General features: G+C 37.9%; 1 protein-coding gene across 1 annotated transcript; it reads left to right on the top strand.

Annotated features, from left to right (window-relative positions):
• Positions 1-4,121: 4,121 nt before the first annotated feature.
• LOC149832545 (bZIP transcription factor 29-like) lies at positions 4,122-9,547 on the top strand. Its single transcript, XM_090014557.1, has 4 exons — positions 4,122-6,151; positions 6,480-6,612; positions 6,709-6,793; positions 9,196-9,547. Exons 1-4 carry the CDS (start codon positions 4,875-4,877, stop codon positions 9,414-9,416), a joined length of 1,716 nt encoding a protein of 571 aa, XP_089870683.1. The 5' UTR covers positions 4,122-4,874; the 3' UTR covers positions 9,417-9,547.
• The last annotated feature ends 6,220 nt before the right edge of the window (positions 9,548-15,767 follow it).

Genomic DNA, 15,767 nt, shown 5'->3' with positions numbered 1-15,767 from the left:
ATTTTTAATAGTTTAAATACTCTTGATAATATTTCATGAAAACTTGCATTGTTAAATAAGGCTGATATATGTATTGGAAATAAGTGATATTATGAAAGTATCAAGATCTAAGTGATATTATGAAAGTATCAAGATCTATAATTCTTAAATTTTGTTATGATGAATCCAAATTCTTTAGTGATATTTCTGACTAATATGCCCCTTACAAAACAGTATGAACCGACTTACAATGTGGACCTAGCCTGCTAAGCCCAGTCCGACTACAGGGTTGCAGGTCTATGCCCTACTCATTTAGTCAACGATGCGCTGGGAAAAAACTGCACCTTGGTCTTCAGTCTAAGCCAGTCAGCCATGGGTCAACATGATTGTAATATGCTGAATTATGTAAAACAATTTTTTTTTTATTGGCAAGCCGGGGGATAACCTTTTTGGGATTCTAACTTGAGACCCCTCCGTCATGATAGTGTGACCTTGCTATCCAGCTATCTCGTTCGACCCCTCTAAGTCAGGCATTTACTGTTAAGGTACTGTTTAAAACATGCATCATGATCCATATGCTAGGTTGGTTAGGCTGGAGCCAAGTTTAGGTTAGGTCCGTATACATTTTGAGAATCTCTTACCTTAATCAAGTTGGGACCATTAAAAAAAAACAAAAACAAAACCACGATTTAGCTAATTATGCCTTATGCTGGTAAATGAGCTGAGCTTGCCTAGTTCAAACATTTTTTTTTGCTCAATACGAATTTGATCAAGCCTAAGCTTACTTGTCATGAGCTTGGGCCAAGCTCATTTTAATAATTAATGTTTGCTGTAAGGAGGGCAACATAAATAACTGAATTTCTAGGATCATTTCTTAAAAACAAAAAAATCCAAGTTTTTTTTTTTTCTTCCATTGATTGGTAATGTGAGCGGCAGCCAAGCAGTCATCTTTCAAGCCTAAGTTCCCCCCAAAATAACAAGTTCTTAATTAAGTCTTTCAACAGTAGAGATGTCAATGGGTCAGACATCTAGGGATGGCAGTGGACCGGGGGAAACGGGCCCGCTTCACCTCATTTGGACCGAGAATGGAGGACATGAAACTGGGATAGAGGCAGAGATAGAGGTTAAAATTAAAACTAGTGTGAGGATGGAGGGCAAGATTTTGAGACAGAGCAGGGGTAGAGACCTTGTCCCCCACCCCAACCCCGATCCATTGCCATCCCTACCGACATTTGACTGAATTCGAATCCAATTAGTCAGTAGCCAAATCCGGCATTGAGTTTTTCATTAAAACCCAACCCAAATCCGACTAAAACCTGAACCCTATTAAGTGTAAATATAGGGTTTTAAGTTAGTCGGATCCATATTCACTTTTCATTTTTTTCCATCTCACTCCAAATCCCACTAATTTGGATTAGAACCAGATTTATCTTTTCTCATCCAAATGACACATCCCTATCGACTAGGGATGCAATTCAATCATAGGCAATGTCGTAAGAAATATCATAACAACCAATCACATGTCAACAGTGCATGGGCCCCATGACGCCTTACATGATGATCTTACTTATCAGATTGTTGTGTATGAATCCCAATTCCCCTGACATGGGCTAGTCTAGCCACCTTGTGTTTGATTTGGTTTTGTTCACGCTCTCTGTATACTTTAATATTAATTTTGAACCAATACATTCAATAGCATTGGCGTCATTGATCTTTTGAAGAGGCAGATGATGTTGGTTTAAGGGGACAAGAGAATTACGACAATCAAAGAAAAAAACAAGTAGGGAAGGCACTGGACCTGGGCGGGGGATCAAAATTTTGCCCTCCATCCTTGCTTTTATCCCCACGCGGGTTTTGATGTTAACCTCCATCCTCGTTTCATATCCTTCATCCTTGATTCAAACAATGCGAGGCAGGGCGGAACCCTAATTCTTCGGTCCTTTCATCATTGTCGACTTCTACCATTTGAGAAAGGAGAGGAGAGAAATGAGAGCTTGCAAGTCTCGTTAGAAGAAATAGAAGGAGAGACAAGAGATTCCAAAAAAAAGTTTTAAGTTAGGGTTATATATATATATATATATATAAGAGTATAATAATAATTTGCTTAACGGAGATAGGAGACGGGGCAGGTGCAAGAGTAAGTCTATCCCTGCCTTCAACCTCACAAGGTTTTTTATTTTAACCTCCATCCCCAACCCAAACAGGGCAAAAGATCCACTGCCCATCCCTATCAACAAGTGAAACTTTCTTTCATTTTTTTTAGTTTGGTTCAATTCCAACCTTCCAAATATGATCTACATGTTTTGATTAGAAGTTGTTTCTTGAATCGTGCGTGTATGTAGTATTTTTCAAAATCGACAACTACCCAATTTTCAATCTTAAAAAATTCATATTTTTAACGTTAAAAACAAATATGATCAAAGATTTTTTCCTACCCATGGGATCCTAGCCCACATTTTCCCTAGTTGCAAAGCTTCACGAGTGGTCCGAGCTATCACGAGTCAATTTTAACTCAAAAGTGGGCAACCATGATATGTATCAATAAGCAAACCCCCCCTTCTAACCAAAAGTCACCATTCTTGAGCAATTATGCGGCATGACAAGCGGCGGGGCCCACCAATCTCCCCGCCGTACCCTCCTCATGTGTCCACATCCCATTAGCCAATCCGGTCCCACATAGTCAGTGAATCATTTCATGCCACGTCGTAGACCGCGGGGCCCGCATCCACGTGTTACGGAGAGTCTCCATTCGTTCAGGTCAAACGGTGACCTCATCATATGATGTTTGTCACGATCCCCGAGAAGGGGGGGCCGTGGCGGTCGAGGAGTAGGAGGAGGTGGTGGGAAAAAACGCGGGAGGTAAAACGTGGACTTCACGGCGTGATTGACGGACGTGAACGTCAGCGTCGCCGTCGCCGTCGCGAGGCGCCTTCCTTCTGACGGCGTTAGCCGACAAGGGAGCGGAGATCACGACGGGGAGAGGGAAAGGAAAAAACCAAAGGCGGGGAGGAAGTTTTACATCCCATGGGCCTGTTCTTCATTGTAATTACGGGACCCCCCCCTCTCCTTTTGGTTTAAAGAATGCTGAATAACTCTTTTACTAGTTTTTCATGAATTCATCATTATTCCAAATGCCTCCACAACTCTTTTACCATCATTTTAAACTTTTGTCTTTGTTTTGGTCAACCGGTTTGATGTTATCTGATATTCTACCCAAATCCTAATATTTTAAGTCGAATTTGTTAGCAAAAGTTGGATTCAGATATAGATTTGGTACCCATTTTTTATTATGAATCTAAGTCCGAATCTGACTAAAATCCAAATGTGAATACGTACAAGTGTTGGATTTCATGCTAGTCAGATCAAGATTAAGGTTTAGCTCATTCCATTCGATTCCAAATCTAAATATGGATCAGGGTTAGATTGGATCTCAGTAATGCGTAGATACAACTGGAGTCCGACCCTTTTACATCCCTAGCGGGATTAGAACAAAGATATCATGGTTCTTCTATTAATTATCTCCTTTATTGATAGCTACAACAAAGTGCTGCTCATCTTGGTGTTAAGATTGCTCACTGAGGGACCACCTTGTGATAAATTAATGCAATTGCTTTTTGAGAATCTTGAGGAAATATCATCTTGAATAAATGTTAAAACATACTATAAATATATAAAAAATGAAAAAGTTAAAATATGAAAAATGAAGGTGTTGATATCACAAAATACATTGTAATATTTTAGAATCATTAGAATATTTTTTGAGGAATTTTATTAAAATATTACCTATATTTGTTACTAAGCTATGGCATAAATCAAAGTCCAATGTTTTCTTCCACGGGTGACAAACGTGCCCTTAGGCTTAGGTACAACTTATCCATCACATTCAAAACCAATAATGAAACAAATCGTTGGGGCCATTCCAATATTTTTTTAAAAATTTGAGGTAGTTCAAAAGGTTTTTAAGGAGGTAGAGGGGCAAAACAGCGAATTATGAAAAATAGTTGGGAAGAAGTAAAAATTGCGCAAAATAAAATGTCGGTATTTAAGAAGACGAAGAGTAAGGTGTCGGAATGAAACCCAAATTCGGTCCAAATGAAATGCGGATGAAATCAGGGCGAAATGAGATCGGAATTCCGCGATTCTCTCTCTCTCTCTCTCTCTCTCTCTCTCTCTTAAGTCGCTGCTTCGACCCTTGATCGTCGGAAAGACGCCCGTGTCGGTGGTTTTCCGGCCAAATTCCGCCACTCTCCGGTGGCATTGCGGTGGCTGTGGCCGGAAATAGTGGAGGCAAGGCCCTTCTCTTCGCTTGTTACGGCATTCCTCCGCTGATTCTGGTGCATTCTTCTCCTTTCTGGAGGTTTAGGGTTTAGGCCTAGGCTTTCGCTTCTGGACGTACTGGGATGCCGTGTTTCTCTGCTAACTAGCTTCTTCTTCTTCTTCTTCTTCTTCTTCTGCTTCTTCTTCTTCTGCTGCTGCTGTAATCTTGCTTTTGAGTTGCTCATTTCTGCTTTTGGTTTGGATTTCGTTTTGTTTCTTTCGTCTGCTCGTGTTTCTCTTCTGTGATTTGGACGCATCTGGAGAGATCAGGGTTTCCTGAAGGATCTGAGCCTCTTTGCGTGGAGTGTATCGTTGTTGTTGTTGTTGTTGTTGTTGATGATGATGCTTGTCTGTCGACGGGTGCATTCGGAGGAAATTGGATTTCTGATGAATCTGAATGGGTGTGAACGAGGGGTCGCGGGTTGAGTAGATAGTTGTTGTTTCATTCTCTCGACGAGATGAATTTGGGGTTTCTGAAGCATCTGAGTGAGGAGGAGTGAGTGTTTTCGGTTAGAGTTAGAGGATAGTTGGCTGTGGTGTCTGTTGGGGGAGAAGAGGGAGAGAAGGGGTCGATTTTGATGGATGAAATGGGGGAGGCACGTGCGGATCTGATCCAACGCCTCCAATCTCCATTCGGGACTTCGTCTTCTTCGATCCAGAAACAGCAGGCAGGCAAAATCGAGCTCCTGCAGTCGACTAATTCCCAAATCCGAGCCCTAGGGCGTCATTTCCAGAGTCTTAGTCCGGAGAACAAGCGCGTCGGCATGCCCCCATCCCACCCGCATTTCCCCCCGGCATCTCCAGTCCCGGTCTCTTCCCGTCCTCCCAGTTCACAGCTTTCTCAGATCCATTTTTCTGGTTCAGGCCCGGCTCCCTCACATTCACGCTCGTTGTCCCAGCCAGCATTCTTCTCCCTGGACTCGTTGCCCCCATTGAGCCCATCACCCTATCGGGACTCATCTTCTTCTCTATCAGACCCGATCTCCGTCGATGTCTCCATGGAGGAAAGAGATGTTGGTGGTCAACCGCAGAACACGTCGCCCCATCCTTTTGCTCGTGGCAGTCCTGCTCGTGCCCCTGACTCCCTTCCTCCCCGTAAAGCCCACAGGCGGTCCCATAGCGAAATTCCTTTTGCTTTCGCTGGAGGATCACTGCCCTCGCCAAGATTTGTTCAGCAAAACTTCCTTGACCGATCTGCTTCTTTGAAGGAGAATTTTGGGCCTAAAATCAAGCAAGAACTTGATTGGGATAAAACCACCAACCGGAATATTGAAGAGATGGGCGAGAGAAAATCTGAAGGAGAGGTTGCAGATGATCTGTTCTCAGCTTATATGAACTTGGATACAATGGACGCTTTGAACAGCAGTGGAGTTTCAGACAAGCAGGGTTCTGAAAATCATGATGATTTGGATAGTGGAACCAGTGGTACCAAGGAAAATTACATGAAAGATGACATCATTGACAGCAGTGATAATGATGCTGAGAGCAGTGTTAATGAAACCAGCAGTGACCTACAAGGTGCAAATCCTTCTCTGTTGCTAGAGAAAGAGAAAAGAGAGGGAAACAAACGCAACCCTGACGCTACTCCCCATACCGTCACTTCTCGTCACTGCAGAAGTATTTCAATGGATAGCTTCATGGGAAGGATGCCAAATTTCTGTGAAGACAGTCCTAAATTGCCTCCATCACCAGGGAATGGTGGACTTCGACATTCTCGCAGCAACTCCATGGATGGAACAGCTCCTTTCAGCTTGGAGTTTGGGAGTGGCGAATTTAGTGGTGATGAACTAAAGAAGATCATGGCCAGTGAAAAACTTGCAGAGATTGCAATGACAGATCCCAAACGTGCTAAAAGGTGCTTTATAGTTGTGTTTTATGTTTCACATACATGTTTATGCATTGATAATTTTTTCCCTTTGATGTTTCTCATTAAGCACACCGCACTTGATGCTAGATTGTAGAAAGTGTGTTTGATTCTGCTGTTAAGGCAAAGAATCATTAACCTGCAGTATCTGTTCCCAGACCTGTTTAAGTTCCACGCAGTGTTGAGCATAAAGATTTATGTTAGGTTTTTCTATAACTTTAGATAGTGTTTCTAAATTGCAAGATATCTTCCTTGTATTTGTGAATAACATTATGGTAATATGTTATATTTGTTTTGTTGATGTAAAATTGTGCTTCAGGATATTGGCTAATCGCCAGTCAGCTGCTCGGTCAAAGGAACGGAAAATGCGCTATATTTCAGAATTAGAGCACAAGGTACAAACTTTGCAGACGGAAGCCACCACATTATCTGCACAGTTGACATTGCTGCAGGTGAGCGCTTCGATATTGCTCAGACATAACATTGTGTCACTCTTGTACCAGCTGTGTCTTAATTGTTTGTTATCAAAATGTTCCTTTTCCTTGCAGAGGGATTCTGCTGGACTTTCAAGCCAAAACAATGAGCTAAAGTTTCGGCTTCAAGCTATGGAACAGCAAGCACAGCTAAGAGATGGTAACTTGGAGAATTTTTGCATTCTATATGCATTGATTTTATATGCTTCCAACTGAGAATGTGATGTAGCAACTGAAATGATGCTGATGTTTGATCTAGCTATCTTTCAATGTATACTTTTGGAAACTGGAAAGAGCACTACACTGTTTATAAGCATATGCTATATTCATTGGTTGACGGTTGGCATTTTAATGCTGTTTCTTTATTAGCACAAGAATTTTCTTAATCTTAGACAAAGTTTTTCATCTCAAGTTAGAAGTATACTGCAAAATCACTTGAGCAGTCATCAAGGAATGCTGAGACAGTAAGCTTGTTTCAATACAAATGGCTTTACCTGTTTTGGAAATATTTTTTAATGCTTTTCGAATGATTCTCTGGAAATTTTCGCATTTTCTGAAATGTGGGGAGTGCGATTGAGAATTCTTTGCAAATAACTGATGTTCAACAGTGGGTACCATTCATGTCAATATGATAGTGGTCCAACATTCCACTCACATACACTTAAAAAAACACATGCACTAAATTCACATTAAAATATGCTTTTGTTGTAATTATTACTTTTGACTTTGAGATAGAAGGGACATAAAGTCTCTGTTTGATGTGTACAGGAATTTTCTGACCGAATACTGTTTTTGGTCTTTTGAAGCTGCTAGACCCTGTTATCCAAAAAAGGGATTAATGTTATTTTACATGTTCTTCATAACATAGTCACAAATATTGATGATAATTTGAATTTATTGCACTAAATTCACAACATTTGAAAATTTGCAATAAATTTAATTTGGGCTTTGTTTCCAATACATTGCAATTGGAATTGTAGTTTTTATTCTTCTTTTTAAATATTTTCTGTATTTTTTTGCTTTTTTATCCTTAAATTTACCAAGATTTTCTGATATTTTCCAAAAAAAAAACTAAAACTTTACAGGATTTTCCTTGCCAGAAAATTCTTGAGAACGAAACATGTGACTTAGTTTATGATGTCTCACATGAATTTTCAGGACTAAACTGTTAAGAGTGACAAGTTTTGGCCAGTGTTTCCAATCAAATATATATATTTGCTACAGTCGACTTAGTAAAACTGTACTTTTTTTTTATATTTTTGTCACATCTAACACCATAGACGTGATCTACATGTTTTATTTAGTGGGAACCGGCTTTTGGATCCTCAGAATCCAACCAGTACACAGGTTTTTCTGGCGATCCAAAAATCAATGGCTATGAATGTATTGATTTTTTTCCAACTCAAAAACATGTTGTTTTGTCGAAAAAATGAACCAAGAGTCTATTCCTACTAAATCGATTATGCTGAACATATCTATGAGGTTAGAATAGATTGAGTCAAAACAACTAGCATCATGAGATTCCAACTCGATTATAAGTACAACTGATTGTAGCAAATAAAAAAATAAATTATATATATATATATATATAATATCTTTATTGTTATTATGCAATGTTGGCTATGTTAGGGGGAAAGTAATGTTCTAACTGCAAAAGGGATCCGTGTAACATATTGTCTTCTACAAAAGACAGTTTCAGTTTGCTGGTTTTCCTCTGCATCTGGTATAGCTACAGCTGCGCATGAAATGACCATGACTAGGCTGTTCTTGATACACCCTCTTGCACGCTCTGACCTCTTTTTGTAAACCTGGTTGTTCAAGCTCGACTCAGTTAAGGTTTATTTGTAAAGAAAAATTAGCAAAGGTGAAGGGAACTGAATCCTTGACCTCCAGAAATGGGGACTGAGTGGCATACCAGTGGTGCAGCTCCTTTTTTCCTTTTTTACTTTTGGGGTCCTCAATGATGCATAAAAATGATATATGTGCTTTTGATTTGACAACTGTGCCAAGGTGATCTAATCCATGCAGGCTTAGCTGGCTAAATCTATTCAAATGAGCCTGACACCGGCTTGAGATTATATTGTTGACCTCACAAAAATATCAACCTCAGACTGAGCCACTTGTGGGTGGGTTGACTTGTTTCAAGTTGTCTTTATAACTTACAACCATGATGATGAGGTAACTGGCCTTGGCTTTGAGGCATAATATCCCACGGATGCATGGCATACTTTTGGTTGTGAACATCATTTGCAGTGTGTGTTGTGTCATTCTTGAAAGGGAGGTCAGTCCATCCTTCTTCTATGATAGAACAGTTGAGTTTCACTAATTGTTGCACTAAAATTCTGAGTGGCCTTCTTGCGATAATTATGCAAATGCTAATTTGCTTGACTGCTTTTAACTGACTATTTCATTGTCACTGATTTCAATATCTGCAGCAGCTTCATGTTGATGTTTCTAATGAAGCCTTGTTTTGCAAAACACCTTTGTATCTTCACTCTTCCACAGCCACCTATGTTATTGCATTATGGTTTCAGTGCATCTTACTTACGAGAAAACATGCAGCTTTGAACGAAGCACTAACTGAGGAGGTTCGGCGCCTGAAATTGGCTACCGCGCAGTTGGGGGATGCACAGGCTGCACAATTGCAGATTAATCCTCAGTTATTCCAGTTACAACAACAAACCAACCAGGTACCTGTTTATCAGATGCAACAGCAGCAGCAGAATTCCACAAGTACCGCTGGTCAGAAACACAATGCAAGTCCAAGGGAAGGAAACCAATAGTTTCATTTATATATAGCAGTGTGTCTGCTGCTGTTGTTCCAAGGTTATCAAAAATGATTCTGTGGCAACGAGCAGTATGTCATTTAGAACTCTCCTAACATTTGATTTCAATGAAGGTCTCCTTTTTTAAAGGGTTTGTATATGGTTTGCTTGTTGCTATTTTTTGTTGAGTCTGCATTTGCGATCATTGTGGTCAATGGCTATAGAAGACCCTAGATGATTATTTATATACTTTTGTTATTTTTGTGTTAATTTGTTCTTAGATTTTTTTTTGTAATTTCGTTCTTCTGAAGACGATTCAATGTATACTAATGATGTAACACCTGTTTTATTTCTTCTGTGCTATGCTGTTAAACCAAGGTGACATTTAATGATATTCGTTGAAGTATGTCTATTTAATTGAGATGGTTGTATGCGGTTTCTTAAGTGATATGTATAAATTTTTGTGTATGGTCTAAATGTGATGTTTATGACGCATATGTGAAAGACTTGAGAGTTCTGTGCAAATGGAATTGGTGGGTTGTGGAGAAGAGATGACTTGCTACTGATTACAATTCCATAGTTTTGATCAATTACTGGATTTATGATTTGTACTCTCCTCAATGATCAGACTCTAATTTATGATACATCTTTGGATGAATTTTGAATTATTGTTAGTCTGTGAACTGTTGTTTAACATTATATAAAAGGCCTCTGAAACTGGAATATTACATTTTTAATGTGTTCCTGTTTGCAAGAATTCAACTTGATGCATGTACGCATACTTGTGCTAACACAAAATTATGGCAATTCTTTTTTTCAATCTGATTATATAGTCGGGCAGTAACGTATTCATTCCATTATCTTCCTGTGTGCAAGATGCTTTCTGCTTGTACTATAAATTATGATAAGTTTTAAACTGTCTGGTAGCATATATCTTCCATTATATGATCTTGTGCACTTGATACAAGACAATTTCTATTACATTTCACTATCCATAATAGTAAAACCTATTGACATAGGGTGTACGCTGTCTTAGCATGGTTTGGCTTACCTACCCTATGGGAAATTCATAATTTTATAGACGTGCCCAACGCATAATCGTACTGCATCAATTATTTTGTGCCATTCCTTGTTTTTATCATTTCTAGATTTTTGTTTTCCTCAGATTGTATTGTTTTGTTGTCAATGTGGACGTGAGCTTTACTCCATGATCTTCGCGGCCAAATGATGCTTAGGCTCATGCGTTCTTGTTTCTTCCATGTTTCTTGGTCCACTTCAGCTCTGTTCCTGAATCTGAAAAATACAAGGGCCACCAGGGTTGGCCCTTGGCAGTTCTGTGTAATCACACTGGAATCGACTGCACCAAGACAGTGGATGAAAATATCACCACATCGAATCCAACCGATTCACCTGCTTCATATCTGGATCTTTTCTGAACCTCAATCTTCTCTTCGAGCTTGATATGAACAGTAACTCATTCTCTAGCAATCTTGCATAGTGATCGTGTCGCTCCTATAACATGAGTTCCTCAGTTTTTTGGCTCAATGCATCTGCTCTTCAGCCAGCCTTTTGACAGGAATTTAGATTTATTGTTGAGAAAATTAGCAGTTTGGTATTGACAACCAGGGATAATCTTCACCAACGGGGCTCAGCTTGTCTGGTAGGAGCAGCTAGTGCACGTCACCTTGTGTTGGGAAGTTGCAGGTTCAAACCCTAATGGTATAGTGCCTGTAGACTGTCTTAGTAGTATTTGTAAGGGGTGCTGATATATATATATATATATATATATATATATATATATAATCATTGAAAAACATATTGGGCGCCGAGTATGCCTACAATAAAAATGGTTTTGATGGTCAATGAGGCCGTGTGACTCAAGAACTCTTTTTGTATATCTCCAGGAGATGAGGAAATTCACAGGCTAATGGTTCTGGATATTAACTCTAAACCAGTTTGTGGGGGTGAGAGACGAACCTGGAGTGACCCATACTATTCTTCCAAATTCCAGGAAATATGGAATATCTATGAGCAGCCAAGGCTCAAGAATTTTGATAGTCATGTAACTTCTTTTGATGCCAAGCTGAATGTTTGCCTGAATTGCTGGCATACACTGATGAGTAGATCTTGGACGTTGTTGTTTTTTTTCAAAGGCAAGCTGGGGTTAGGCAGACCCCACCAGTTATTATTCAATAATTCAACGTACCACTGGGTTTTGAACCTGCAACGTCCCACCACAATGAGACGTGCACTGACAGCTTCTACCAACCAAGCCGAGTCCCCCGTCTGTATCTTGGACAGGGCTTTGCTGTGAAGTTTCATGCCACAAAATTATTTTTTTTTCAATAGGCTTCATGCCACAATTTTTTTTTCGAAAGACTTAATGCCACAAATTTGGTACTAATGAGTAAAATCTTACATGGTCATTTCACTGTTCTGTAGTAGTTTGGGGCATTGATATGGGTTTATTGGTTCATTTATGAGGTAACATGCTTTAGATCAATGAGTTTGGATAATACATATGTTTTTGGAGGCGTATGTTACGCGGCTGGGGGCAGGAAGGGGCTTTCGCATGAGAGAGCCCCTTTTTGGGCTAAAGTTGTTTCCCAGGGAGGAAGGTGCCCATTTAAGTTAAGGACCCCATACCCTTCCTTTCTGCTGGGGTGCTCGTTTCTGCAAAAGGGTGAAACAGTGCACAGAAAGGCATAAATGAATGGTTTAGGCATAGTTACATTGGTACTCAGATGCACTCTAGCGTATCGTGTATCAGGCGTACCAGTACCAGATACGGGTACAAAAACTCATCTCTGAAAGACGTACACTGAAGTCCCAAATGTTTAAGAAACTTGTCTCAATTACTTGAGAAACGCGTACCATCTTATATAGAAACACTTTTTTATTGCATTATAAAGGAGTATCAAGTTCATTTTTATTAACAATTTTGCATAACCACTGAGGTGGTATCCCATGTGGTTAGCGGGGTCCTGTGCCAAGCTCAAGCCTCAGGTTTGAATCCCTCTGCCATATAGGGTTTTGTAGGGGTCTGCCTAAACCCAGCTTGCCTTTAATTTTTTGCATAAAAAACAGTTTTTAGTAAGAGTAATAAATATTATAATTTGTGAAAATCTATTCTACATATTGATTGATTTACATATAATGTGTGACCATTTTAATTTATAAGCTGTATGTTTACAAAAAATATATGTTTTGTATCAACTTTTGAAAAACTAGTGCCGATTCTTTTAGAAACGATATCAATGTATATTAAAAACTCGTGTAGATGTTTTTCCAAACCATTTCAATGTGCTTTTCAAATAAAAAAACGTACCTGAAAAATTTTAAGCTTTCAAAAAGGCGTCTTTAATAGGGCATTTATGTGGTTACGTTACTTACAAAAACTTGCTTTGAGATGAAAAAACTCATGCAAAAGAGGGCTTTTTAAAAAGCTACCTGTCGGCGATTTTGGAAGAACAGCTATGGTATTCAAAATAAAGTTGATTGAACGTGTTTAGCTGCAAGGTATGGTCATTTTCTTTACTGCTGAATGGTAATCCCTTTTTGTTGATAACCAAATTGGTGTGTGCACGTGCTCTCTCTCTCTCTCCTACATGCTCCAACTTTTATTTTTCACTCTTTGATAGGCAAGCTGGGGATAACCCCATTGGATTTGAATCAGAGACCCCTCGGTAAATAATGTTAGTGCCACCTAACCATCTAGTTATTTCATTCGAGCTCAACAACTACATATTGGTTGATATAATACAACTTTAATGGCAATCTGTATGTACTAATTCAAAAATTTCAAATTAAACCAGGCCTATTTGTATTTTTTACATGTAAAATACTTGTCCCAACCAATGTTGACAATATCGGTATCTGCCCTGAATAGTTTGGCCAACGATTCAGCTGTATCGGTCAGATACAGATACTCCATTGAATCGGTATTGGCCACAAAATAATAAAAAAACATTACCTGATAATCAGAACGTGACACATGTTAAAACCATTACAAAAATATTAAAATTTTTTAAAAATTTTGTTTTTAGTAATTTTTATATTTATTAAAAATAGCAGATTTGGGGGTGATGCCTATCGACTGCCGATTTGATATGTATCGGCCGATATGCACCGATACTGACAACATTGGTCTCAACTTTCAACCATTTTAACTGAATACAGGATCAGTGTTTCACCATACAGGTTTTGGATCCGGATTCAACTCTACTTCACCAGATTTGCATCTATATTCAGACGTCAAAGTCATTGGGGAAAGTTTGAATTTGGATTGACCAGGCTTGTATCTAATCTATTGGCAATGATATATAAATATGGAAATGAAAACCTACAAAAATGGGCATAGTGCTAAATGAAAACATGTTATTGGATTTTTGGTGTTTTTTTTTTAAATTCTGACAGAACAAATTATATATATATATATATATATATATATATATATATATATATATATATATATATATATATATATATATATATATATATGCTTGTTTTTATAAGAATCAGTTCTTGAAGCATTTGATTCTGATGCATTGTTAGGTTTTTATAAGGTTTTACAATTTTTATAAATTTTGAGGCACTAAATACCAAAATTTCATCCAAAATGCATGATTTAAGTGTCGATTTTGAGTAAATCAATTATGTTGACTATATTTACGAGGTCAGAATTTTGATAAAAACTTTGGAAATCCAATATCATGTTTCATTTAGCACTATGCCCATTTTGTAGGTTTTCATATATATATATATATATATATATATATATATATATATATATATATATATATATATATATATATATATATATATATATATATATATATATAAGTGTGTGTGTTTGTGTGCTTCTATGTTGGTACCATATCGCCATAGTTTATGGCTCTGCGACAAATATGGTGATATTTATAAAAAATCTTGTGATAATATTTGTGAGAAATTGCCTGAAAGTTTAAAATGGTAATTTCTTGCAAGATTTTCAAACCGTGACAAATATCACAATATTTACATTTTTAGTAGATATTTATCGTGAAACCCCCTGAGATTTTTATTTTTAAATATATTTTATTTATATTTTCTTATAAAAAATAATTTTATATATTTTAAAATTTATTTTTTATTGTTGAGATTTTGCCGAAAAATGCAAGATTTATAAAAATTTTCAAAATCTCCCGAGTTTTTGACTGTTGATATTTTGCGGTTTTAAACTTTTATCACTATGGTTTATGGAGGTATATACTTATTTACATAAATTTAAGCTCCAAATGCAAAATCTAACCTTTAGATCATGTTATATTTACTTTTTCATGTGTTAAAGTTGATTAAAATATGATATTTCATACCATTTGTAGACCACTCTTACTTTCAACAAGTGACAAACTTTGCATATTCTTCTTGAATTTTATGGAATGCCTCGTCCATATGTTTGCATTCCTAAATCTGATTGAGGTTGAAGTTGTAATAACAAGCTCTTTGATCCACAACATCCATTTGGCACTAAAACACATTCCATGGGCAATCAAACAAGAACACCCATTTAATTGAATCAAAAGCTATGTCACCTGGGTACGGGTGTGGGGAGGGTACGACACTACCATTCCAAAAATGTGGATATATATATATATATATATATATATATATATATATATATATATATATATATATATATATATATATATATATATATATATATAATCACATAAATACAAAAATCACATAAATGGCATGTCTGGGTGTCGACATGGGTATGCAAAATGGAGTGCCCGAATACCATAGATCAAAAGCTCTTCAAGTCTACCTTAAGCATGAACATTGACTCTTTAGTAGATATTGTGTGTGGACTGACTCATTAGCCATCTCAGTGCATTGTGTATTCTTCAGCCTTCCATGTTGGCACATTTAAAACGGGGTAGTATCATGGATCACACATTTTAGCCTAGTGACCTATGTCACAGGGACTCGGCAAAAGAGCCCTCTCACCCACGTCGATGCTTTTTGTAGGCACGTCTGACTAGCCCATTGACAAGGCATGAGCAGGGCCTAAGCCTGGTTCAGACAGAGCTAGAGCTTAAACAGTGGCCCAAGCCTGGCCTATATGATCATGGTCTGCCTGTCCCAATGCTCATCCCTAACTTCAAGCCACAAGATAACATGTATATGTAATTCATATTTATTGTTTTTGTGTCATCATCACATAATTTGGTGAGTGCAAAGAACTTGGTTGCTAGAAACCTGCAAACACCAATGCCTAAAATCAGGGAAATGGTTTGATTGAAGCCTAATTTAGACATTGCCAGTTTTTAGCTAATTTATGATGATAATATTTTGAGTTAGTAAAGTCATGTGCTTAAAGTTGTT

Source organism: Nuphar pumila, chromosome 7 (assembly GCF_984573655.1).
Source record: "Nuphar pumila chromosome 7, dmNupPumi1.hap1.1, whole genome shotgun sequence".
Lineage (NCBI taxonomy): Eukaryota > Viridiplantae > Streptophyta > Magnoliopsida > Nymphaeales > Nymphaeaceae > Nuphar > Nuphar pumila.
This window is presented reverse-complemented; position numbering and strand designations above follow the sequence as displayed.

What these genes read in the sequence shown, in the direction of transcription:
- LOC149832545 (XM_090014557.1), top strand. Translation starts at nt 4,875, where the DNA reads ATGGATGAAATGGGGGAGGCACGTGCGGATCTGATCCAACGCCTCCAA. An exon ending in GATCCCAAACGTGCTAAAAG is followed by an intron (nt 6,152 to 6,479) that starts GTGCTTTATAGT and finishes ATTGTGCTTCAG; the next exon opens with GATATTGGCTAATCGCCAGT. An exon ending in GCAAGCACAGCTAAGAGATG is followed by an intron (nt 6,794 to 9,195) that starts GTAACTTGGAGA and finishes GAAAACATGCAG; the next exon opens with CTTTGAACGAAGCACTAACT.